The sequence below is a fragment of the Aphelocoma coerulescens genome, chromosome 20, assembly GCF_041296385.1.
Source record: "Aphelocoma coerulescens isolate FSJ_1873_10779 chromosome 20, UR_Acoe_1.0, whole genome shotgun sequence".
NCBI classification, from domain to species: domain Eukaryota; kingdom Metazoa; phylum Chordata; class Aves; order Passeriformes; family Corvidae; genus Aphelocoma; species Aphelocoma coerulescens.
In genome coordinates, this window is record NC_091033.1 from 12,366,896 (window position 1) to 12,391,469 (window position 24,574).

The 24,574-nt window shown below is 44.4% G+C and overlaps 3 protein-coding genes across 3 annotated transcripts; 1 reads left to right on the forward strand and 2 right to left on the reverse strand.

The window, feature by feature from the left end:
• Window positions 1-2,152: 2,152 nt before the first annotated feature.
• TUBB1 (tubulin beta 1 class VI) lies at window positions 2,153-6,945 on the reverse strand. Its single transcript, XM_069034468.1, has 4 exons — window positions 6,122-6,945; window positions 4,547-4,655; window positions 4,272-4,382; window positions 2,153-4,162 (listed from the first exon to the last, which is right to left on the reverse strand). The coding sequence occupies exons 1-4, from the start codon at window positions 6,176-6,178 to the stop codon at window positions 3,084-3,086; spliced, it is 1,356 nt and encodes a 451-aa protein (XP_068890569.1). The 5' UTR covers window positions 6,179-6,945; the 3' UTR covers window positions 2,153-3,083.
• A 3,196-nt stretch (window positions 6,946-10,141) lies between these two features.
• Window positions 10,142-15,156, forward strand: CTSZ (cathepsin Z). Its single transcript, XM_069034475.1, has 6 exons — window positions 10,142-10,474; window positions 10,760-10,923; window positions 12,572-12,751; window positions 13,300-13,450; window positions 13,676-13,838; window positions 14,297-15,156. Exons 1-6 carry the CDS (start codon window positions 10,341-10,343, stop codon window positions 14,408-14,410), a joined length of 906 nt encoding a protein of 301 aa, XP_068890576.1. The 5' UTR covers window positions 10,142-10,340; the 3' UTR covers window positions 14,411-15,156.
• A 656-nt stretch (window positions 15,157-15,812) lies between these two features.
• NELFCD (negative elongation factor complex member C/D) lies at window positions 15,813-24,262 on the reverse strand. Its single transcript, XM_069034467.1, has 15 exons — window positions 24,182-24,262; window positions 23,633-23,748; window positions 23,359-23,468; window positions 22,406-22,515; window positions 21,987-22,094; window positions 21,301-21,453; window positions 20,421-20,551; window positions 19,848-20,013; window positions 19,181-19,315; window positions 18,661-18,800; window positions 18,357-18,471; window positions 17,949-18,044; window positions 17,614-17,754; window positions 17,156-17,285; window positions 15,813-16,751 (listed from the first exon to the last, which is right to left on the reverse strand). The coding sequence occupies exons 1-15, from the start codon at window positions 24,245-24,247 to the stop codon at window positions 16,717-16,719; spliced, it is 1,752 nt and encodes a 583-aa protein (XP_068890568.1). The 5' UTR covers window positions 24,248-24,262; the 3' UTR covers window positions 15,813-16,716.
• Between the last annotated feature and the right edge of the window lie 312 nt (window positions 24,263-24,574).

A 24,574-nucleotide genomic window follows, 5' to 3' on the forward strand; every position in this document is an offset into this window, starting at 1 on the left:
GGGACCAGCCGCGATGAGCCCGCGGGCAGCGCCCGGCGCCGCCATAGCCCCGCCCACCGCCCCTCACGGCCCCGGGGCCGCCCGGGCCGGGCAGAAGGGGCGGGGCGAGCCCGGGGAGGGTCCGGCGGAAAGGGCGGGAGCCGCGCGCCCGAACGGAGCCCTCTGATTGGTCGTTGCCGGAGGCGCGCGCCCGTGAACGGCGACGCGCGTGAGCAGCTCCCGCCCGCTGATTGGCCGGCGGGTACGTCCCCTGCGGCGCGCGCTGACCTTGTCGCGCGGAGCCGCAGCCATGGTGGCGTATTGGCGACAGGCCGGGCTCAGGTACCGCTGTCGCGACAGCCCCGCGACAGGGCGGGAGTGCGGGCCTGGCGGGAGGAGCTGTCAGGGAGTGCCGGGCGGGTGCGGTCACACCGGTGCGGGGGGAAGGAGGGTTTGGGGCCGGGGAAGGCGGCTTTGGGCCCGGGCTCGGGTCTCACCGCCCTCTGTCCCCCGGCCGCAGCTACATCCGGTACTCGCAGATCTGCGCCCAGGCCGTGCGGGCCGCCCTGAAGCCGCAGTACAAAGCGGAGGCGGAGAGGGCGGCGGTGGCCACGGTGAAAACGGTGAAACCCAAAAAGGAGTGAAATGTAAGTGGGTGGGGTGGGTTGGGCGCGGGGTTGGAGCTCTGTCGTGCGGGGGGTCGGGTAAGCGATGGTCTGTAACTGCCGAGTCCATTAATCCCCAATATCTGGAGGGGATTGCAGCTGGTCTGCGAATGTGCGCAGGTGTCTGTGACCTGATTACGTGTGAGATCGGAAACTGCTTAATCTCATTAGTGAAGTGAGATGTACTGTTTGTCAAGCTCTGCCTTGAACCACTTGGGATATGGTCAGACTTTTTGTGGGCTTACACAGAACAGCTGGGGCTCTGTAGTGATGCTCATTGCATCAGGTTTTTCTATGATGTTCACATGTTTCATACTTGCTAAGCCAGCAGACGGCCTCTCTGAATTCCTCCTTCCCCTGATCAGCAAACTCATTGTCACAAAGGGCTCTTTGTGAGACAGATGCTACTTGTACCTTTATTTGTGGCATTGCATAGATCAGCTGAAATGTTTTCTGTTCTGAATAGCTTCTATTCCTGATATAAGATTAAATATTATTATTACCTTTTGTTTGAAGAGTACCTTACACATACTCTTGAATCTAATAACTGGTATTTTAAATCTCTTGTAGGAGCTGATCTGTGGTGAATAACTGCAATGCTGTAGGCATGCTCAAGACTGCGATGTAATGTCATTACATGGACTGTAGAACTTGCCTCTGTATGTAAATTGGCATCCTAATAAATGTAATTTCTGAATGTGTGGAAAATGTTGTTCCTCTTGAAACAAAGTTTCTCTTCTGCAGAGACATTCAGATTTCACTTCTGTTAAGAGACTGCTTTTACCACAGTCTGGACATTCAGTGGCAACATTGTTTATTTTTAAGCCAAATCTCTTTTTGAGTGTCATGCTGATATTTCAGGTTCATAAGTGCGTGAGAGATTTAATTGTTATTTAAAACTTTCCTGCCTACTACATTTTAATGATTACTTTGGAAAAAAATCCTGGCTAAAATCTATATCAACAGATAGTATAGTATATTATTTTGAAAACTGGAAGTAGGGTATTGTGCCATGGAAGTGCTGCTGGGATTCTAATCTCCAAATCTGTCTGAAACACTGAGCAGTGAATCAGGAATTGGAAGGCCTGGTTTCATGTAAAAGGTGGGGAAGGAGACAGTGGAATCTGAATTGTTTATCCTCATTAACACTTTGTCACAACAGGGAGGAGAGGGAGAGGGGGACATATTCCCTGGGAAGCAGGAATGATGGAGGGTGACATTTCTCTTGGCTGGGAGGCAAAGATGTACTTTGACATGCGTGGTTTTGGGGGAGGTATTTGCATTTTCCTGCTGCTGTGTGTTCTCACAGCAGGGGTGACATTGTCCCAGTGCACAGGAGAATTGGCTTCAGGTTCCTTCACCAAGACTGAACTCAAACATGAGGCATTACTTTCTTCAGAGTATAACAAACCTTTTCATCTAAGAGTATAATGAATGTAATTCAAAGTTAGTTATTGCAAGAATAAACTATGGGTTCTTGTCTATCAACTGTTTCAAGTATAAAACTGTTTTATAGAATGGTATGTAACCTTTATTTAAAAGAATATTATAAATACATTGTTAAGTAGACAGCTGTGGTGGCAAGAAATTTTTCACTGAAGGCAAAATATGGTTTTGTTTTAGTGACTTCCATGGAACTTATATTAACAAGCTGCAAACCATTCTATGTCATTTTTGTTGTACTGAATGTTAGGAAAAAATTTACAGTAGTTAGTACCTAGGAAAAGAAGTACCACACCAAAACTTTTACACAATGTCACAACTTAGTGTGCTAATGTAACTCAACCTGTAGTTAGAAATAGAAACAAACCACACCATAATAATGAATACAAGCTCTGCAATAATATAAGCTAGCAATGTGAGAGAACAATTAGAGTACTTAAAAATAAAATAAGAATGTGCATATTCAGTCATTTGCCCCCTGATGTTTCTGTAGATCTGCATCAGTCTGTGGAGTGATAGCAGAAGGGTCACTGCCTTTGCAGACCTTAGAGATGTGCACACATTCCTAAACCAGTAACAAGTTCACAATCAACAAGGGACTGTGTTTACCTGAGAATAAATAAATGTGATGAACTGACAGCATATTTTGCTATTGCTTATGATCCTGATCTATATACACAGGCACAGTGGCTGTATAGTACATTCAGTATCTGGTGATTGTATTCTAAAAGTTAATGCATTTACAGGAAAGGCTGTTATGAGACAATTTGTCTTCATAGTAGATTGGTTTTGGGAGAGATTCAGTGTCAACAGTTGTTTAGGACAGTAAAGCAGAGCTGCCATTAATTTCAAAAGCATTGTGTTGTAATATCAGATATACTTGGCCAGATGCAGGGAAAAAATTCTGAAGAAGTGTGTTATTTTGGGCATGCAGATGATGGCTATTGCTTTGTCTTTAGTGAATGGGAACAGGCTCATTCGGACACTGGATACTTTTTACTCTGCTTCCTTTTCTGGCTTGGGTTCCGCTTCCACTTCTACCTCTTCAAATTCCTCCACATCTGCAGTGGCATCCTGGTACTGCTGGTACTCGGACACAAGGTCATTGGTGTTACCTTCTGCTTCAGAAAACTCCATCTCATCCATGCCTTCCCCCGTGTACCAGTGGAGAAACGCTTTCCTTCTGAACATGGCCGAGAACTGTTCGGACACCCTGATGAAGAGCTCCTGGATGGCCGTGTTATTGCCAATAAAAGTGGCTGCCATCCTCAGCCCTCGTGGCGGGATGTCACACACGGCCACTTTGACATTGTTAGGGATCCACTCCACAAAGTAGGAGCTGTTCTTGGTCTGGATAGACAGCAGCTGCTCGTCCACTTCCTTGGTGGACATTCTGCCCCTGAAGATGCAGGCGACGGTGAGGTAGCGCCCGCGGCGGGGGTCGCAGGCTGCCATCATATTCCGAGCATCAAACATCTGCTGGGTGAGCTCTGGCACTGTCAGGGCCCGGTACTGCTGGCTGCCCCGAGCTGTCAGCGGGGCAAAGCCTGGCATGAAGAAGTGCAGGCGAGGAAAGGGCACCATGTTGACAGCCAGCTTCCTCAGATCCGCGTTCAGCTGGCCGGGGAAACGCAGCGAGGTGGTGACGCCGCTCATCGTTAGGGACACCAAGTGGTTGAGGTCCCCATAGGTGGGATTGGTGAGCTTTAATGTCCTAAAGCATATATCATACAGAGCTTCATTGTCAATGCAAAAGGTTTCATCTGTGTTCTCTATCAGCTGGTGGATGGAGAGGATGGCATTGTACGGTTCCACCACCGTGTCGGATACCTTGGGTGAGGGCACGACGCTGAAGGTGTTCATGATCCTGTCAGGATATTCCTCTCTGATCTTGTTGATGAGGAGTGTCCCCATGCCTGAACCTGTGCCACCACCAAGGGAATGGATGAGCTGGAATCCCTGAAGGCAGTCACAGCTCTCGCACTCATTCCTGACCACATCCATGACATTTTCAATCAGTTCAGCACCTTCTGTGTAATGGCCCTTGGCCCAGTTGTTGCCAGCACCTGAATTACCTGTGAACAGAATTACAGAAAGAACAGCCAAAAAGTTAACGAGAATTTTGAAAGGAGTTCCATGGGACAGTGGCCCCCAGTCAGTTTGCTGGCAGTGTGCTGTCCATACCATGGATAAAGTTGTCAGGTCGAAAGAGGGGGCCAATTTTGCTGGACCGGACACTGTCCATCGTCCCAGGCTCCAGGTCCACCAGGATGGAACGGGGCACGTATTTATGGGCTGGAACAAAACAAAATGAATGCATATAATTACTGCTAGAGGTCAAAGAAACAGGCTTACAATCCACTCTGGAAAGTCCAATCCACCTATATAGTGGTTTAGGGGTTTTGTGGGTGTTTTAATTACTTATTTTACCCTCCCTCTTGGGTCTGCTGAGCACTTACAATAAGCCTCATTGAAGTACACGTTAATTCGCTCCAGCTGCAGTGGTGAATCCCCACGGTAGTTCCCAGTGATGTCAATCCCATGTTCCTCACCAAGCACCTCCCAGAACTGCAAAAGGAAAGAGGTACAACACACGGAGAATGATTTATTTATTTTCAGCACAACGTGTTCCGCACCAGCTCTGGGAACTGTGCCTGAAGCAGGGGATGCTTTGCCATGTACTTACCAGGTCAGAACAGGGATCCTTGTCTACCCCTCCCAAATAAATTCAAGGGAAAAGTTTAGCAGACCATTTATGCTGCTTAGCTATGACCCACATGCTAATAGGTGGAGGGCCTCGATTTGTTCTCTTTATAGTAAAAGAAAACTGATATTAATTTAAAAGTTTAAATAACAGTTACTATTTGGTATGAGCTTAACTAAAAGGTTGTGGGGGTGTGGATTAGGGAGAGTTGCTTTGAGTCCTGTCATGCACGAATAGGACCATGGCATGACAAAGCTGGCACAGGCAAATTTGTACATGAGCAAGGCTTTCCACAAACAGCTGCTGGTCCTAAACGCCCTATCTTGACACTCACATGGATGTGCTCTTGTGCTGGGCTCTTATCTGGGCAGCAGCCACTGCAGTGTTCATGCAGACACACCCACCCACTGTAATGACCAGGCTATTCTAATATTAAAAGTCTCCTGGGTGAGCATCCAGTCCCATTTGGAGTGTACAAATACACCACTGCCAACATGTGCATGTTCCATGCTTCATGTTCCATTAAAAGGAATCAGGATGCGATTTGTGGGAGAAAGAAAAGGAGGAAGAACACAACAGAACAATCCCTCAACTATCCCATGTCTTAAAAGATCTCCCAGCCCAAAATAGATAATTTTTTGACAACTTCCTACTTACCAATTAAAAAAAAAAAAGGATGGACATCACACAGCATAAAGTAATTGAGGGTTTTTTTACTCCTAACCTAGAAACTCAAGCAATAGTGACTACCCTTTGCGTCACAGCATGCCAGTGTTTGAGCTACACAAAAATACTCCAAATGACATCTGTCTCTCACAGGAGGCCAGTGACACTTTACACACTCTAACACAGCTTATGCTGTTGATTAATACGATCCCATATGATCTTTAAGGCCCCTTCCAACCCAAACCATTGTATGATTCTATGATATTAATGAATAAAATGTGGCGGAGTTGCTGCTGCATGGCTGAACTAAAGTACCTGCAACACAAGTTCACAGCCCTGGAATTACTGGCTCCGTCACTTGTCCCAGTATTTTGCAGAGTGTATGAGCTCCCCCTGGGAATATGAGTCCCAGCAGGAATGCTCTGGAGCACTTGTAATGACTGTGCCATGGCTATTGCAAATGAACATTAAATTTTGCATGAGGAGCAAATCCAGCTTTTGGCTTTTCATACCAAAGTACTCAAGTTCCCTGCTAACATGCCATGCTTCCCATCATCGAGTTAACAAGGTAATTGTTCCCCCCCAAAAGTCCCCATCCATTGATGACGCTTGCAGTGCTACCTCTGATCTCCTACTAATGATCAGTGTTGAAAAGAGACCTTACCTTGGATCCAATTTGGTTCCCACACTGGCCAATCTGCAGGTGCACAATTTCACGCATTTTGGGTGGCTGAGACCTGTTGGTGGCTACAACCTCACCAGGGCTCTCCAGCTGCAGTCCCCAGAACAAGCCCTCTGCCTGCTGCTCTATCAGCTACACCCAGCACAGCCTGGCCCCAGGGGCCCTTTTATACCCGAGGGACTGTCACTCAGCCAGCCAGGGGAGTAGCCAGCCCCAGGCATTGCACCAGGAGCCAAGGGCCTCTTTACTGCCTGGGTACAGGTACAACAGAACAGGTGCATCACTGAGTGGCTTGGAAAGCAACATTGTCACATGCACCCTCTCACAATTGGTTCCAGTTCTCTGTGCAGCAGTGTGATGCATGAATATATGTGCATATTCTAGTTGTGTTTCATTATTTTATATTAGACATAATCTATATACAAATGTATGTGCATATGTAGAGATCATAGCCCAAAGTGAGTGATCTTAATTTATTAAGCACATGTGCTTCTGCAGCATAATTTAAATTTTAGCATCATATGAGTCATAGAGGACAACACCCATAATATAAACAGTAACAACTTGTGAGCAGGGGCCTCCTATAATCACAACATCTAGTGCATTGCAAGGAAAACTCCAAACATTATTCCCAGTGTCTGACTGCGTGCAGGAGGGGGACAGGAGCAGTAACAAAAAATACTTTGTAATACATAGATATAACACTGCACTCTCAGTGATTCATGGTCCTTAAAAAGTTATAAGAATCCATCATTTTCAGCCAAAACTTGAATTAACTTGTGACTAGGTTGCACTGATGCTCTTTCTCTCTCCCTCTCTTCATTTCCTGACATTAAGAAATAACTGCATTTCTAATATTTCTTAATTTCTTATATCTCAGATGTACTTCAGAACTTGCCAGGAAAATGTTAGAGGTGAAAACCCCATTCCACTGAAGTTGTCTGAAGTGAACTGTAACATTCACTGAGTGAAACATCTCACTGTGTTAAAGGAAACTATGTGAGGCAGAACAAAACACAGCACAGTCATGTTTGGCTGCTGATAACCAGTACCAGTATCACTGAGCAGCAGAAACCCAGGATGGACTAATTTCTGGAAGCCTAGAGCAGTTTCATTACATGTCAAATGACTGCCACTGCCTTGCCAGTGTTCCTTTTAGGGATGGGAAAAGGAACTATAATTAGAAAAACAAATTATTTAACATAAAATGGTGACACTGGCTTGACTCACTGAACGTAACTACTTTGCCACTTTATGGGTTGCTAGAGATAAGGAATTTCTGAACTTCCATATTGTTCCAGAAGAAAACTTGGCTTATTCCAGGCTTCCCCCACTGCTCAATGACTTCCAGTTCTCCCACCAGCCAATGAAGAAACAGACAACTGCTCCTAACACAGAGTTCAGCACCAGAAGTGCATTGCAAAAGAGTAGAGAGCAAACATCCTGTCATCCTCTGCCATGCTATGAGCATACTCAGTAGGGAGCAATAAAAGGAAGACTTTGAGTTCAGGTAGATTAATTTTGTTTCCTTAAAACACAATCATTTTATCATTTTACAAAAGATAAATATTCTCTAAGCCATTCAGTTTACCCAGCAAGATACGCAAAAAGTTCTGTCCCATTGCCACATTGACAATATTTCCCACAATGGTTTTGGATATTTTCTATGATTCCCTAAGAAAATTCTGAAAAGGTTATTTGGACATTTACTTTAAAAGCAAATCTCATTTCATTTATGCACATTTCATACTTGTTTTCTCCAACCATCCTTAGCTAAGAGCAATAATGAAGATCTGAGCTGTATATTCAGTTGCTGGATTCTGAATGGGAGCTGCCTTGACACAATGTCAGTGGGGAGCTGCTGGCACTAAATAAATACTCTTTAAAATATGCAATGTATTCGCAAAAGACACAGCTTAGGAAGAGGCTGAAAGTGCTAATTCACTGTCCAAAAATATGACAAAATAATCAGCAATAAATATATTTGCTGAGCACATCTCAGAAGGAAAGGGGAAAAAGAGAAGTGAAATAAATATGCAATCACTAAAGAAGGGTTTTTCCTCTTGCTGAAAATAGCTTCCTAGAATCATGTGCCTCCTCTGAAGTGCTTCCTCATAGAGTCTTAAAAATTCTGGCACATGACACCAGGTAGCTGAGATGCTTTGTGAAGCAGATGTGGGTTTGGGCCTCTTCTCCCTCTCCTTCCCATCTGCCTTTCTGTGAACCTCTGACTTTACCCCAGACCTAGCCTATGAGGGGCCTGTTTCTGTGTAGATTTAGTTGCAGGCCTGTCCCTGCTCAGCCCTGAGAAGCCCCAAGCCTGTTAACAGCCCAAGGCACTTCCCAGGCCCGGCCATGGCACATGTGCAGCTGCAGATTAGCAGAGAGTCACTGCGGAGAGAGGGGACTGTGCTGGATGAGCTGACTCCGAGGGACTTTTGGCACCGGGGAGATTAGGAGCAGCCTGGCACTGGGCACAGCTATTACAGCTGTCCTGCAGTCTATTATCAGGCTGCCCACTGCTTCCAGTGCCTCCAGAGCAGGCCCCAGATACCACAGCCCTGGTGATGGGTTTGAGCTGAGACCACAAAGAAGCCAGGCTTTTGTGGTTATGGGGCCTTTTGTTGTTGTTTTTGGTTTTTTCATTGATTTTTGGTCTTTTTACTGCAACCCACTGGCGAAAAATATGCATGTGCAGGGAGGCATTCTGGGATGCCTTTAGTTTTTAAAATACAGTTTGCTTGGGAGTGTGGCTGTTGTCAAGGCGGACATAAAAGCCACACTAGTCATAATCTATAGTCGAGAAAGGTAGAAAGATTTTTTATTTTTTCTACTGCTATTCTTATACCTCTTCACGATGGCTGTGGCCTAATTTAGGATTAGCTGCTTAGCAAACAATGACAAGGCTGTCTAGCAAGCAATGACCATTCAGGCAGTAAACAACCACAACCAGCTATACAAGCAAAAGTATAGTTACTATATATTATCTACAAGTTCTTCTTTGTACACTCTCAATATCACATAACAAAAACATCCTCCCCTTGTGTCCAGAACATCTTCTCTTATTAATTATCTTCTTGGCCTTCTCTGTAGGTTTTACTAAAGCTGCAGAATTTGACTGTAATATTCTCACGAGTAAATTCTGACTGGTTTCAAGTCTGATTCTGAGAGATTGACAGTCCAGCTGTCAATCTCCTCATGGGAGGAACTGGCTTTTCAGAGTAGCAGAGAAGATTGTTGAGAGGAAAGCCTATTCAGTTTGAGATAAGCCTGGCTACAGATCATCAGGTAATTTTAGAGAGATCTGTGTATGGCTACCAGATGAGCTGATGCAAGTCTCAACTAACCTGGGCTAGCTGCATCACCCTTAGGAATGCTATGAAAAAACATTGCATTTTTGCACAGGCTTGGTTCTCGCTTTGCCATTTCTTTTGGTGCATTGGTTCCCAGTGCCTCAGTTTCTCTATTCATAGTGTGGACCTAATAAGCCTCAGGCCTTCTACAAAAAGTGCTGAGAGCTAAGGAAGAGAAGCTATGAGGGGAGAACTGTTTGTGGTTTACTAAACCTGTTTATCAAACATGAAAGCTTCTAGCTAATGTATGGAAAGGAGACTGGTAATCCATTCACACAGTCACTAGAACCTTCTGCAGGAAAATTAGAAAACTGTTTTTACTACTGACTAAATCTTCTAGCAGAATTTTCAGATGTCTGAATCCTAAGGAGCAGCCGAGTAAATGGACACTGTGTTTCTTTGCTAATTGTAGCATTAAAGGGCTTGAGAAATTCAGAACTCGGGACTAGGAAAAAATCACAACCAAACAAAAAGCCAGTCACAGTCGCTGGCCACAGTGTAGCACAATGCTGAGGTGTCAGACCAAAGGTAAAGAAGCCTGTAACAGGGCCTGTCCCAGATAAAAGTCCTCTTGTCACAACGCATGTGATCAAATTTTTGAGCGTGTGAGCTGGAAACGTCACTGGGGGCTGGGAACACGGGATCGCAGTTTGTTCCTCATCCCCAAGAGCTCCACCGGACACCCTCAGCAGGGGCTCGGCGGAGCGCAGCCCGGCCCAGGGCGAGCCCCGAGGGCTGTCCCCGCCCGCCGCAGGTGAGCGCGGCCCCGCCCCGCCCGTCCCTCCGCGCCTCCCACCGCCCTCAAACCGCGGTGCCGGCCTTAGCCCGGGAGCCGTCGCTGTCCCAGCATGGCCACGCTGCTCCGGCCCCTCATCCTGCTACTGCTCTGCGGCTGCCTCTGCCCGCCCGCCCGCGCCGGGCTCTACTTCAGGGAAGGCCAGCACTGCTACAAGCCGGCCCCGCGCAAGGCTCCCGGGCTCAGGTGAGGCTGGGCCCCTGCCGGGTCGCCCTCCCCGGCGCAGGGCGGAGAGAAGCGCTGGGCGAGGGCTGGGCGGGCACAGCCGGGCTCTGGGGGGTGCCCGCGGCCGCTCCGGCCCTGCCGGGGCTCGGGAGCGCTGAGGGGCTGGGGGGGGGCGGTCACGTGGCCCCGCTGGACGCTCGCGGCCTCGTTACGAAACTCGGTGAAATCCGTGTTTTTAAAGAAAAACACCCGCCCGTCCTCCGCCCGAGGGTGCCGGCGCTACTTCCTCGTCCCGTCCCCCTGCAGGACGTACCCCCGCCCGCACGAGTACCTGGACGTGTCGGCGCTGCCGCAGAGCTGGGACTGGAGGAACGTGGACGGGGTGAATTACGCCAGCACCACTCGGAACCAGCACATCCCCCAGTACTGCGGGTCCTGCTGGGCCCACGGCAGCACCAGCGCCTTGGCAGGTACGCTCGGGCTCACCTGCCGGGCTGGCTCCCCGCTGGAATCCGGAGTTTTCGGGAAGCAAAGGAAGTTTAGCTTCAGGTTACTGACAGCTGGTGTAAGGTGCTAAATCACTGCAGGGACTAACGCAGCAAAACCGAGGCTGAGATGTCTGTGAATATACCAGAACGGTGGGGATGCCCACGGTGAAGGCAAGGAGGGTTGGTTTCAATAGAAAAAGCAATCAGAGTGAGGCTGCCTCCACCTTATCCAAAGGGAGCAAGGAGGGAATGCTGGTGTGTGGTTAAAAACCTGTTTGCAGAAGGAACATGGCCATAGGTCCTCCCAAAGTGCTCTTTACGTCCTGGGGTAAGAGCTGGGGTTTCTGCCCTCCCCTCGGAGGTGTGGTGATGGCAGCAGCAGATGCAAAAAAGTTGTCAGATCTCCTTCCCCTTTCTGGTACCTCAGCCTGCTGCACTACAGCAGGGGCTCCCCAGCCATGCTGGGAATAAGGAAATGAAAGAAGTTGCCTCTTGTCAACAAAGGAGTCCTGTCATTCAAATGAACTGACCACCACAGCAGACACACAAATCTGATTTCAGCAGGAATCTTCCGATTGGCCTTTTTCTCAGTCAAGGGGAAGTAGTGGTTTGCTACAGATGGAGAAATAATGGCTCTAGAGAGAATACATGATTTGCACGCAACAGTTACGTGCTGGAGAAGCACTGCTTGCACTGGGAGGCTATAGGAAATTTACCTGTGAAGTAGAAATAGAGGAAACTGGGGAGAAGGGGGAAGACAAGGCAGGTGTGAGCAGACAGCAGGAATCATGCAGGATAGAGTCCTAGGCAGTACAAGGATATGGACATGTATGACACCTGCCAAGATGGAGTGAAGTACTAGGATAGGTAAAATACAGCAACTTGCAGAAGATTAGGCTGGGATGATAGCTCCCAGTTCTGTCAAGAATGCTTGAATGTTGTTGATACTAATAGGATTTAAAGTATTAGAGAGGCAGCAGTTAAGGCTATTAATGCAGAGAAGCATCATCAGGAAGCTTTTCTGCCAAGTAAGCTGCTTGTTTCTGACAAAATAAGGCAGCAGGGTGGCAGTGCCTGTCTGAGATGGCAGGATAACAGTGAGATGCTGATGTAACAGCAAGGAGATCACTCTGAAAGCCTTCTGTTGCATTAAGACTGTCTCTCAGAGCCAGCAACCTGGGCTCCACAGGCTTATGTTTATGCATGGTCTTACACATAAATCTCTACTCCTGTAAAAGATACTGGTCAGAGATGTTTTTATGATGTGTATTTGAGAACTCTTTGCTGTCAAAGTCAGGAATCAGATCTGGAAGTTTTCAGTTTTCTTTTATATTAGACGAGGTCTAGGGCTCTTCAAGACTTTAGACAGATCTTACTCATCTGCATGTTTTTGCTGAGTTTTTAATGGAAAAAACCCTCCTAATGGAAACCCACAATAATAACTCAGCCTCTGGTTTGAATTAGGTCATGCTGTGTTCCTCACTGCAGACAGCAGAGGCTTTTCCAACCACAAGCGCTGCTGTCTGCAAACAGTTACAGGTTCAGTGAAGAGGAGACAGTTTCAAAACCAGTTGCAGTGTGTAGCCACCCACGTACACCAGTCACAAACCCCAGTTTCTTATCCTTACAGACCGAATCAACATCAAGAGGAAAGGTGCCTGGCCTTCTGCCTACCTGTCTGTCCAGAATGTCATCGACTGTGCTGACGCCGGGTCCTGTGAGGGCGGGGACCACTCCGGGGTCTGGATGTACGCCCACGACCACGGCATTCCCGATGAGACCTGCAACAACTACCAAGCCAAGGATCAAAGTAGGATGTCTCTGCTTTGCTGTAGGATTTCTTCCCAAGTTTAGTGTATTCTTGGGTTTTCAGAGTAGTGGCTCCTGCCATTTGACTGACAGAACAGGTTTTCTTTACGGGTCTGTGTGTCTCCTACTCCAGACAGACTGTGTAGCACTAAATCATGCTCAGGCAAGTTTGCACAGCTGAATTGCTTTAACTTAATCTCATAAATCTGTGACACACAATCTCTAATGTACTGAAATATTTACAAGTGTCACCTCAAGCTGAACAAAGGAGAAATTTAACCTTTGGCTGGTCATGTATGACTGGAATGGTTTCTCTATGTCCTCAACAAAGCACTTACAAAGTAAAGAACAGTAACTGGTGACAATAGGGACTTTAAATGTGGTTTCCAGAAAATAATTGAGTTCACCAGAGAGAATATGTATTAATAATTACTCTGAAGTTATTAATATCTGCCTCAATTGAGTTATAAAAGCTTAGTGTCCTACTATTACTTCTTCATTTGAAGAAAAGCAACCTCCTGCAGTGGTACTCTCACCTCTGTTTTATAGAGTGTAAGAAGTTCAACCAGTGTGGAACTTGTGTCACTTTTGGAGAATGCCACGTGATCAAGAACTACACTCTCTGGAAAGTTGCTGACTATGGATCTATCAGTGGAAGAGAAAAAATGATGGCAGAAATCTATGTTAATGGGCCAATTAGGTAAAAAAGAAAATGTTTATCTACTAGTAATATTGGGAGTGAAATACTTGAAACTCAGTGTACATTTTCACTCTATCACGTGTCAAAGTTCTGCACTAATATGCAGACTTTAGTTTGTACATAAACTGAGCTCAGAATTCAAAATGCAAGAAAACCAATTGTTTTTTAGCCAGGCCTCTGCCCTGATCCCCTTGTATGAAAACTTCTCTCTCTGTTTTCTTACAGCTGTGGCATAATGGCTACTGAAAAGCTGGATGCCTACACAGGGGGACTGTACACTGAGTACAATCCCTCACCTACAGTGAATCACATCGTGTCTGTGGCTGGCTGGGGAGTGGAGAATGGGATAGAATATTGGATAGTTCGTAACTCCTGGGGTGAGCCTTGGGTAAGGAGACATGGGAACACACTTTTGACTTTGGAGGGAAGGTGGGGTTTGTCACTTGCAAAGCTACAGCCTGTGGATATAAGAGTTAGAACTGTCTTTGAACTAGACTAACAGTTTAAAAATGAAACCCAGCTAATCTGAAGACAAGAATATTTGGCCAAAGCTACTGGAGTAATGTCAGCTCTATCCCAAATTCTACCTTTCAAGGGTGTGCAACTCTTGTTACAGGCAACTGGAAATTGCTGTTAGTTGTGGGCAAAAATCAAGTCACGTATCTAGACTGGATGAGTAGGATCTAAATTCACCAAAGCAGGTTGCTCCATATGAATCCAGGGTTACACTTCAGCTGGAGTGAATTCCCGCATTCACTTAAATTATCGGCTTTGGCAGAGCAGACAAAACATACAATTTCTACAGTTGTGTTTCCTAATTTACAATGCAAATTAAATCCTTTACAGGGTGAAAGAGGGTGGCTGAGGATTGTGACAAGTGCCTATAAGGGTGGAAGAGGAGCAGACTACAATCTGGCCATTGAAGAGGACTGTGCCTATGGAGATCCTATACTTCCTTGATTCTACATGGTACACCTTTTTGTTTAGGTGCTTTGTTTGGAAGCTTCCTAGCACAACCTCTTTTTGTTTGAAGAATAGTAGCCTAAGACTTTCATAGTTCAACACCATCAGGCAGTTCTGCAAAACTAGCCCAGATGAAACATGCAATACATTCAAAAAATACAGAACTGCCTTGAGATAATTATTTACATCTTGAAGTAACTCACCCATGAAGGAGTTGTCTATCTTGATGCACAGTATTAAAATCACACTGACTGAATTACAGAATCTGTACATGTAAATATCTATTTTTTTAAATACAAATCATGTAGATGTACTGGAAAAGTATACTCAATATTTGGGTCTAGAGCTTATTTTAAATTCTCTGACAGTACTAACCAAAGATGTTGCAATGATGCAAAAGCCATGGTAAGTCTGGACATGATAAATTCAAAATATTAAACCCTCTTTCCTGGACCTCCTGGTGCAACAGTGGTGTTGGAAGTCTCAAATAATGAGTTTGCTTTTATCCACCAAAATGCTATAATGGGAATTGACCAAAAGACAGTCTAAACACTTCCTAACTAATTAGTCTTGTCTTTGCTCAAATTTCTTGCTTTAATATGTGATTGTGCCCTTTTCTCCTGAAGAGGCAAAATCTAAATTGCCATAACCCAGAACTCCTCACTAATTTGACAAATCTGTGCCATATGCAATGTTACTAATTGGCATTGTTAATTGCATTTAATAAACAGATTTATCTCTTATGTGACTGGGTATTTATTATAAGAGCTTATTAATACATGTCTGTGGTTGTTTCCACCTGGATGCTGCTGTTTTCACTGGTCTTTTTCTTGTGAAAGGCCTGATGGACAAGTTTATACAGCAACGATGCTGCTTCAAACACCTGGGTATGAACATGGTCACAGCATCACAAAAGGTTTAAGACGTTAAAAATCATCTCCAGGGAGCAGTGCAGAGGAAGTGATACCAAGGTGAACACGGAAAAGCAAAAATAAACCTTGTTTAAACTGCTGGCAAAGTTGCAGTGATTATCACCAAGAGCTTGTACAGGGCTCCATCCTAAATTGATTGCCTATAGGGTGAATAGTTTCTGTTGTTAATGCTACAATTTACTTAAATTATGAAGACTAGGTCTCATGCAAGTTTAAATGGTGAGAGTTAGCTGGAATAATAATAAATCTTCAATTCAAAGATAAACAACTTTTGCCCTTTTCAGGTGATTTCATTTACATCTAGCTGGACTTAGAATTTCAGTGTCTTTTAGGAAGTAGGTTCTTCAGAAAACAACTGTGCTTGGAAATGCAAAACGTGCTTGTTTGTCTAAAAGTGAGGGGTGGAAAGAGGAATTCAGTCCAATGAACAGAGAGAATGAGTCCTCTTAATGAAACTGAAAGACATCTCTGGAAAAGAACAAACACCTTTATTTAAAGGTAAGTTATATTGTTGGGTGTATCTCTCACTGTTTGGCATCAGCCAGGACAGAGTAAAGTATAAAAACAAAGCCACAACAAACAGTAATGAAATTTCAGCACACATTCATATTTTGGGACAGTAATGACACGGTAATGAAACTTACCAGTAACATCTGATGCATCTATTTAGCAAAAAATAGATTCTGAAAGGTAACACACTCCCATAGACTTCATCTGTTAATGCAAAACTAACCCTGACTGTTACAACTCCTCTTGTGTTACACAAAACAGGTTTTTTGTTTTCATGTAGGATATTCAGAATTCTAATATAATGCAAAGGGGAGAAACAGGCATTAGGGTTTTGCTGCAGCACAGAGCCAATCCCACAAATTCCTGTTTTTTACAACTTGCAACATCAAAGCCTAGAGCATTCAAGACCTATTCAGAGAACTATCTGCAAAGTGTTTTTAGTAGGAATTGCCTTCCCCATTCTTCAGATTTTGTTTATTACACAAAGAATCAGTGACAAATTCTGCAAGTAACCAAAATAATGTTCTTTCAAATAAATCTGTTTCTTGATATCCATCCTCTTCAGAACATTGATTTATATGGATTTGTGTAACAAGAGAAAAGCCTTTGGTATCCTTCCATTTTCCAAATGACAGGAACAGTTCTCTGCTATGAAACATAAACACTCCTCTGATAAGAACTTCAAGGTCACCATGCAAGTCAAGCAAATGCCCTTCAGCCTTTTCCTCCTTGTTTTAGGTTTGTTGGTTGTGTTGGCTTTTTTTTTGCTGCTGTGTTGCCCAGTTTTAGAACCTCACTGGTGGAGAGCATGGCAAAGCAGGGATCATGAGCTCTGTCTGCATTCTTGATGTTTTCCACTGCTTAGTTCATCATAATAAAGTTAGATTTGCAATGAGCTTAAAAGGAGAGAGAAAAAAAAAAAGACAGTTCAGTACATTACTATGATTCTCTGATTTATATAATTGCATATGGATTTCTGCATTATGTAAACAATTAGGATTTTAGGGCCTGGACAGATATTTTTGGTTTAGGATGGAGTATAATATTATGACAGATGACTTTCCTTCCTCTCCTTTCCCTGCTGCAGTGCTAGTTCCCAAAAAGCAGTATTTATCTTCACTTTCTTCACTACTACCCACAGATTCTTGATTACAGGAAAATTGCTAAACACAGGCCCCTAAAAGGGAAGTTGTCTGTGAAAATAGCTGGTTACTATTTTTCGCAATCTTCCTCCTAAACATTATTTGCAAGCTGTAAGAGACAAATGCAAGCAGGCATGCAAGGAATAAATGTGACTTACCTATGAACTCAGTGACAGGGTCATGTTCACCTTCTGTTTTTATAGTGCCTGCAATACTTTCATTCTCCAAGATTGGAAGAAAAAGCTGCACAAAGTCTGAGGTATATGGAGGAGCAATCACATCGAGCACCTGAAACAGCAGACAAAAACTGATGATTCTTCCACTTACAGGGGTAGGAGGGACAAGATTTAATTCACATACCAGTTTTGGAAGCATACAAGTAGCTGTATGGAGAACAAAAGGTCCTAAGTGCAAGTAATTAATTATGTATTCTTGTGGTACTCTGTTGAGCACCTTATTACTTCCAGAAGTCAGGATCAGTAGGACCAAATCACTTCCTGGTGAACACTGAGACATTGCTCAGAATCTGACCTGAGCTTGAAATATTTCTGAATAGCCAAAGCACATGCAGCTCTCTTAAACTTATCTCTAGGCTGCAGTAGTTTTTGCTGCTGACCTCTGTCACAAAGTATCTGATGAGTGAGATGTCCGTGTCCAGCTTCTCCAGGCATTTGCGGATGTAGCTGACAACAGGCAGCACGTACCCTCGGCTCAGCAAGTGAACCATCCTGTCCAGGAGAGTCTTCTTCAACTCCAGCTGGTGGTGCAGGGAGGGAAGAGCCAACACATTAGAACTTCCTCTCAAAGAGTGCAAGTTTAATCAGTTCAATATCTGCCATGCTACATTTTAACCATTTCTAGATCAGCGCTGTCGTGAGAGCAAAAGCTGTTGAACTGGGTAAGAGTGACTGATGTGAAGTTACACAAACACTGAATCCCTCTGAGAATCACCTGCTCCATCACATCCAGCTGCGAATGTTCTGTTTCAAAGAGCTTGACAAGAAGTTGTAGAACTTGGGGATGAAGAAGCTGATGGCATGTACTGATCTGCAAACAAGACAGCAAAGTGACATCCTCAGAACCACAATTTAAAACACAATGCACCAGACAAATTTACACTGATGTTCAGTCCCAGATAGAAATTAATTTAGAAAAGCATTCCATCATTTCTTTCTGTGATGCCCAAGTTTTCCTGGTATAAATAATGCTGAGCTGACAAAACCAAATAATTAACGCTGAATAGATTCATCTCTGTATATTTACTGCCTTACTGCAAATGACAGGCACTCAGTGCACTGGGTGTTACACAAGAATCAGAACTGTTCTTGCTCTCCAGCCAAGTTTTCTAGACACTCTTACCTCATCCAGCAGCGCCAGGTGAACTGGGGTGTGATCGGTCTGCAGCTGGAAGTACCGTGGTTCTGACACTGTCCAATCCACCCACTTCAGGACACCCATAGCCACCACTGGGAACCTACAGAGAGAGAGATCACTTTAGCACAGCAGCATGAAAAATAAATGCAAGTTTTATTAAGAACCCAAAGTAATCTGCCATCTTTCTCCAGTGGCACAGAAAAACATGTTCTGCAACCCAAGAAGGACAAGCTGTGTGTGAAAGATGGGATTTATGGCCTCGTGAGAGATTCCCAGCCTCTCTGCTCACCTGATGCACTGATAGAGAGTGCTCAGTTCTGCAACCAGCTCTGATGCTCCTTTGTTCTCGTTGCAACACAGATTGTGAACAGTTTCAATGGCTTTTGAGGTCGACTTGAGTTCATCCTTGTTGATGCTGACTCTCTTGTTCTGCAAAATTATTGCAATGTTTGAATGAAAAAGTTGCAGATGCCTTTGGTTATTTAAGGCAAGGAGTTGTAACCTGCAATAAGCCTAGGATTGCATCCTGTGTCTCAAAATTTAGACTCGCACACAAGTTTAAGAGAATTAATTATGCGTATAAGGATGTTTGCTTTATTTATTTCTCAGTGTACTCAGACCTTCGTTTGATCATCAGGATCTACACTTTTTAATCACCTCATTTGCAGGCAGGAACATGTCATATTAAAATAAGTAAATCAAGCTGAATACATTATTTTAAACTGAGCAACTTCACAACCATGTACCTTCTTCAGCACAGGCAGGCTACTGTAGGTAAAAATAATATTATTCACAGAAGGGAACATTACCTTTTTCCACATCTCTACAACACTAGCTGCATATGCCAGTATGTGGATATATTTATGTTTGTGATCCTGGTTAATCTTAGCACCTGGTTTAAACAAGGACTGCATGAAGAGGTCCAGAAATGCAGGCACTCGAATCTGTGAAGAGAATGAACATTTTATCAGAGCCTGAGAATTATGAGAAGTGACTAAGAATGGAGTTTTTGCATCTGATATACCTTGCATACAGCCAGATAACACATTTTCCTTTAAGAGTACATTGAACAGTTTTCTGAAGAGATGCAGACTTTTGACAAGAAAAAAAAAGGAAAAAAAGACATCAGTTACAGACTATATTGCTAGAGTATCAAAATCTTGCCTTTTGTTACCCGTGTTAGTACATTTTATTTAAATTAGTTACATGTAAATTTATTTAAATTAGTTACATGTAAAAAGACAACTCGGAATGATTAAAAAAACTCCAACAAAAGTACCAATAACCTAATGCAAACCAGAATGCAAGCAGTGGTTTCACATTTTGACAGTACCTACAATTACCTACACCCCTCACAGAGGGGTGAGTGCTAATTTAACTTTTGTGTCCATACAACACTTAGCACAAGGCATCCCATTTCCAAGTGCTACTGTACCAGAAATAAGTTTCAGAGGTTACAAACGGGTAACTACTGACCAGTTCTACTGGAGGTGGGTCCATGCTTGTAAACATTTTGAAGAGGACAGTGATATCTGCTGGATTCAGAGCTCCTTTGGACAGCATTGCCCCGAGAGCCTGACAAGCTCGGGGGTAGGAGGCTGCAGTACCCAGTGCTAAGGTGATCTGACTGGCATCATGGCCTCTGCAGGAAGAGAAACACACACACTGACTTATTCTCTTCATTCAGATATTTTAGATGAAGTCTCACTGAGTCAACAGGGCATTTTCTATGGGATGTAATGCCTTAGGGTAATGCCAGAAAATAGGCTTGTGTTTGCCTTGTTTATTTCCAAAATGTTCATAGAACAATAAAAATAGATATTTCTTAATAGATAGAAACTTAGAAGTCTTTGCTTTTCCAGTTTCAGTTCTCCCTGGTACAGAACACCAAATTTTTCTGCTGTTCCACAGATTCAAGCCCTGCTACCAGCCCTGTACTATTTCAGCTAAAAATTCTCCTTTTGCTGCTCAAAGGTGATCAGGAATGAGCAAAAGCCAGCAGAGTTCACAGATTCTGGTGAGTTACATTTCCCTGATCCCACAGCTCACTTCTCATGGGCGTATCGCTGAACCTCCTGAGCGATCCGTCGGACAGCGGAGCCCCCCTGCTCCTCCTGGGCCAGGATGGACATCATGGATTGAGCAAAGAGGTATGTGTGTTCTCCATGGCACACCATCTTCTGTGAAAGCACAGCACAAACCTCACCAGTCACTCAGCAACAAACATCCCAGGGTGTCTCTGTGATTACATTGCCGTGAGAGCAAAAGGGAAGAAAAAAAACCAAACAGCAAAATGGCAAAGGAAAAAAAAACCCAAAGTGAATGCAACTAAACAACAGAGCCAAAAACCCAACAGCCAAGAGGAAAGTGCAGAACAGATTGAAACCATGCAAAAAAAAATGGCTGAATTGAGAACTTCACTTCTTAAATGCCAAAATTGAGAGGAAAATGTATTCTATTTATGCTCAGTACTTCCTCTGCAGTATTTAAACACTAAGAGAAGTTCAAAGCCCTCTGAAAATCATTGTGCTATTTCACAACACAGAACACATGCTGGGTTGATTCAGATGGCAACTTTCACACCGATGTGGATCATAAAAGAATGATTTTCATTTGTCAAGGGACTGACGAGACTAATCTTTAGACCTTGCAGTAAATGTGAAGGACAACATTTCTACCTACACCTTTTTACAATACATTTAATAAATGTAAGAAGTGTCACATAAGCAACCCAAGGAATTTTTGGTCACAGAATGACCAAAAAGCATAAATTTCTAGGTTTTAACTCAGATATACGTTCTCTTCATAGGCTTTTGTAGAACATCAAGATTGGCTACAATCCCACAGTGGCCTGTATCTCCTAACCAGAGAGCAGAACACTTCTTTTTCCACATAAAACAGGGGAAAAAACCCAAAAAACCAAACTTACAGCAAACTCAGGGAGGTTTTTCTCAAGGTTTTCTTCTCCTCCATCTAAAATTGTTGCCAGAGACGTACGCAGGACTCTGGAAAATACTTCTAGTTGCTGACATGCTGTTGAAACACTGGTTATTTCCCCCTGATACCCAGCATCAGATATAAGCTATAAGAATAAAAAACATCACAGAAATCTTGTGTTATTTACAGTTGTATTTCTCATATCCTAACAAATCTAGAAGAACACAGAATCTATGTTGCACCTCTGCATACACTGACTGGAATTCATATTGTGGTCTTCAGAAAAGGAAACCAATAAAGATGTAGCAAAAATAAAGCATAATGATATAAAATATAGCAGAGCACAACAAAATATAATGTTCTCTTCTTTTCACAGAAACATAAAAAACTGACTGAAACATTCCACTGCAGCAGAAATCCAGAATTTTCAAACAGATATTAAAGGAAAACAAACAAACAAACAAACAAAAAGAAACAAAAACTGAAAAAGCAGTACTTCAGACTGGGAAATTACACTTACTGCAACCTGTAGCACAAGTCCTCCCACCAAGGCATACTTTTACTAATTAGTATTAGCAGGAATACATAAAAAATACAAGCAAGACCACAGCTCATATTTAATGCCAGAACAATTAGCCCTCTATGGATATTCTTATTTATTACACTTAAGTATAGTACCTTCACAGTAAAATTAAGCATTAAACAATCAGGATGGGCTTCTGCCAATTTGTAAAAAAGATCTCTCCACGTGGTATGTGCTATCATTTGCTCAAGCCAGGCTGGAGTCTGAAACGATCAGAGCAACAGAGAGAAATTTAAGAATATTTAGCTGTCAGGATCATAAAAAGCAAGGCTTTTACCTCTCACGAGTCCAGCAAGTTGTTCTACAGAGCTTTATTACAAAGGAGGATGCATTCCAAATTTCCAAGTTCTCTAAACCTCTGAGGACTCGTGAGACAGAGCTGGTTTTCTGAAACCAGCTGTTCCTTTGAGCTTTGAGGATTCAATTTCCCTTCCCCCACCATCCACCACTCCATCAGATGAAGGCATCTAGGAAGGATCCACTGTAGAGACAGCAACAGAGATTCCATGCACACCTCTCCTTCCTCTGTAAAGATGGAATCTGCTTTCCGAGGGTCAAAGTGCTTGATAAGTAAGCTCTTTAAGTGGTTCTCTACAGTCTCCTGGACTTGCATTGGCTCAACACCTGCACAGAAGGAACAAAACACTTGGCAGATGCAATGCAGTCCAATGGAATGCAGCAGCAGCACCTCACATTTTCCAATGAGAACAGAAACTACTCCAAAATTTATCAACACAGAGAAGATGAGAGGAGAGCCATCAGTTCTACTACAGAGCCACATTGATACAGGTTTACAGATTCTCCACATTTTTTCCCCAGTGCTAAACTGCTTAGGATCTCAGGCAGGTCACACTAGTCCCTTTCTCTTGCTCTCCTCATCAGACACACAAAAAGCAATGCCAGGCATCCCCAGGACTGTTACTGGTGTGACACCAAAATGCAGGGGTATCTTAACCAAAAAAGGGATACCAGGGCTGGGGCACAAACCCACATTACTACACGCTAAAGTTCATCCTTTTAATATACTGGTTATCAGTAGCTTTGATAGTATTCTACAAAATAACATACAAATAGCAATGAGTAGTTCTACATTTCTGAATTCATAGTATAATAATTCCGGTAACGTAATAATGATTATATAATTCTATTACAAAGTATCAAACACTGTTTATACTGTCTATATAACAGCACCCTTGCCCTTTGAATGAAATTAAAAAGAAACTATAATTTATGCAGTTTTTTAAACTATAAAACCTTTTATAATGCAGTCTGCTGGCATTTCATCAACGCATTGCTTCATTATTCTCCAAGTGCAATAAACCTATTATTATAAGGGATTTAGCCACACACAGGATGACAACTTTATAGCAATCCACTTCCTGTGTATGATCAAATTTGCCACAAATTCATTTATTTCTGATGGAAGAAGGACTATAGACCCAAACTACACTGTATCACGTATCATACCTGTCTGAATGAGCCACTCTGCCAGCAAATTGACAGTCTGTGCCACTGCAGTGTAATTTTCAGAGAGGAGCTGGATAACATTCTCTGGAGATCCTCCTGCTTGGAAATACCTGATGAAAGGATCACAAAAGAACAAACTGAGTCATATTAAAACTAAAAAACAATCGAACTCCAAATTTAAAGGGAAAACAACAGCACTGTTTATATATTTTCACACATTTTCACACAAAGTGACACCTCTAACACACCATAACACACATCAGGTTACACTCACCTCTTTAATGTGTTGAATATAGATGGCTCCATTATATAGTCAGGGGTTGAAAATTTCTTCAGGCACTCCTGCTGGACTTCAGCATCATCTTCTCCCTCCCCATCCTCATCATCTTGCTGTTCACAAGCACAGTCAGGTCAGCCTCCCCTGTCCCGTTTTCCCCCACACTCCTACATTCAGGCTCTTTTTGCCCCCAGAAACACACACACACCTCGGCTCAGCACCGCAAGCGACCTGCACCGCTGACAAACAGCGATTATAACGGAGAAGGCACAAAAACCAGCACCGCCTTCCCCCTGTTTAACCCCGGAGCCCCGGGCCCGGCGCACCCTGGCCTCCTCCCCTCACACCCGGCCCTTCTCGCCTCAGCCCGGAGCCCCGCGGCGGAGCGGGACGGCCCGGGGAACGCTCCGGGAACCACCCGGGGGTCGCTCCGGGTCCCTCTCGGGGAATACTCCAGGGTTCTCCCGGAGGATGCTCCAGACTCAGGGAAACGCTCGGGGTCTATGCCCAGGGGTCGCCCCTCGCCCCGCTGCCCCCGGCTCTCACCGCGCCCCCGTCCGCCTCGCTGCCCCACTCGGCCGCGCTGCCCTCGAAGTAATCGGCGTCCTCCATGGCTCCCCCGGCCCGGCCCGGCCCGCCCCGCCGAGCAGCCGGAACGGGCGGGGCGCCGCGGAATGGCGGCGGCGGAGGCGGGGCCGGGCGGCCCCGGGATGGCGGCGGCTGAGGGGCGCCTCAGGGTAGGGGGGGATATTCCGGGCAGGCTCTGAGGGGAACCGGGCACGGGGTTACAGTAGCTCACGGGGGAAAGGAACCAGTGGAAATTTAAAATCAAACTGCCCTGCAAAGCCGCCCAGCGCAGCAGCAATCGGACGGGAATTGCTAGGGAAGAGGGAAAAAAAAGGGATGTGGGCATCTCTGGGCAGAGGAAAGGTGCTGTGA

Coding starts and splice junctions, on each gene's coding strand:
- TUBB1 (XM_069034468.1), bottom strand. CDS start 6,178: ATGCGTGAAATTGTGCACCTGCAGATTGGCCAGTGTGGGAACCAAATT. Junction 4,656..6,121: donor GGAACCAAATTGGATCCAAG/GTAAGGTCTCTT, acceptor TTCCTTTTGCAG/TTCTGGGAGGTGCTTGGTGA. Junction 4,383..4,546: donor GTACTTCAATGAGGCTTATT/GTAAGTGCTCAG, acceptor GTTTTGTTCCAG/CCCATAAATACGTGCCCCGT.
- CTSZ (XM_069034475.1), top strand. CDS start 10,341: ATGGCCACGCTGCTCCGGCCCCTCATCCTGCTACTGCTCTGCGGCTGC. Junction 12,752..13,299: donor CTACCAAGCCAAGGATCAAA/GTAGGATGTCTC, acceptor TCTGTTTTATAG/AGTGTAAGAAGTTCAACCAG. Junction 13,839..14,296: donor ACTCCTGGGGTGAGCCTTGG/GTAAGGAGACAT, acceptor AATCCTTTACAG/GGTGAAAGAGGGTGGCTGAG.
- NELFCD (XM_069034467.1), bottom strand. CDS start 24,247: ATGGAGGACGCCGATTACTTCGAGGGCAGCGCGGCCGAGTGGGGCAGC. Junction 23,469..23,632: donor ATATTCAACACATTAAAGAG/GTGAGTGTAACC, acceptor TCCTTTCATCAG/GTATTTCCAAGCAGGAGGAT. Junction 18,801..19,180: donor TTGTAGAGATGTGGAAAAAG/GTAATGTTCCCT, acceptor ATAATTTTGCAG/AACAAGAGAGTCAGCATCAA.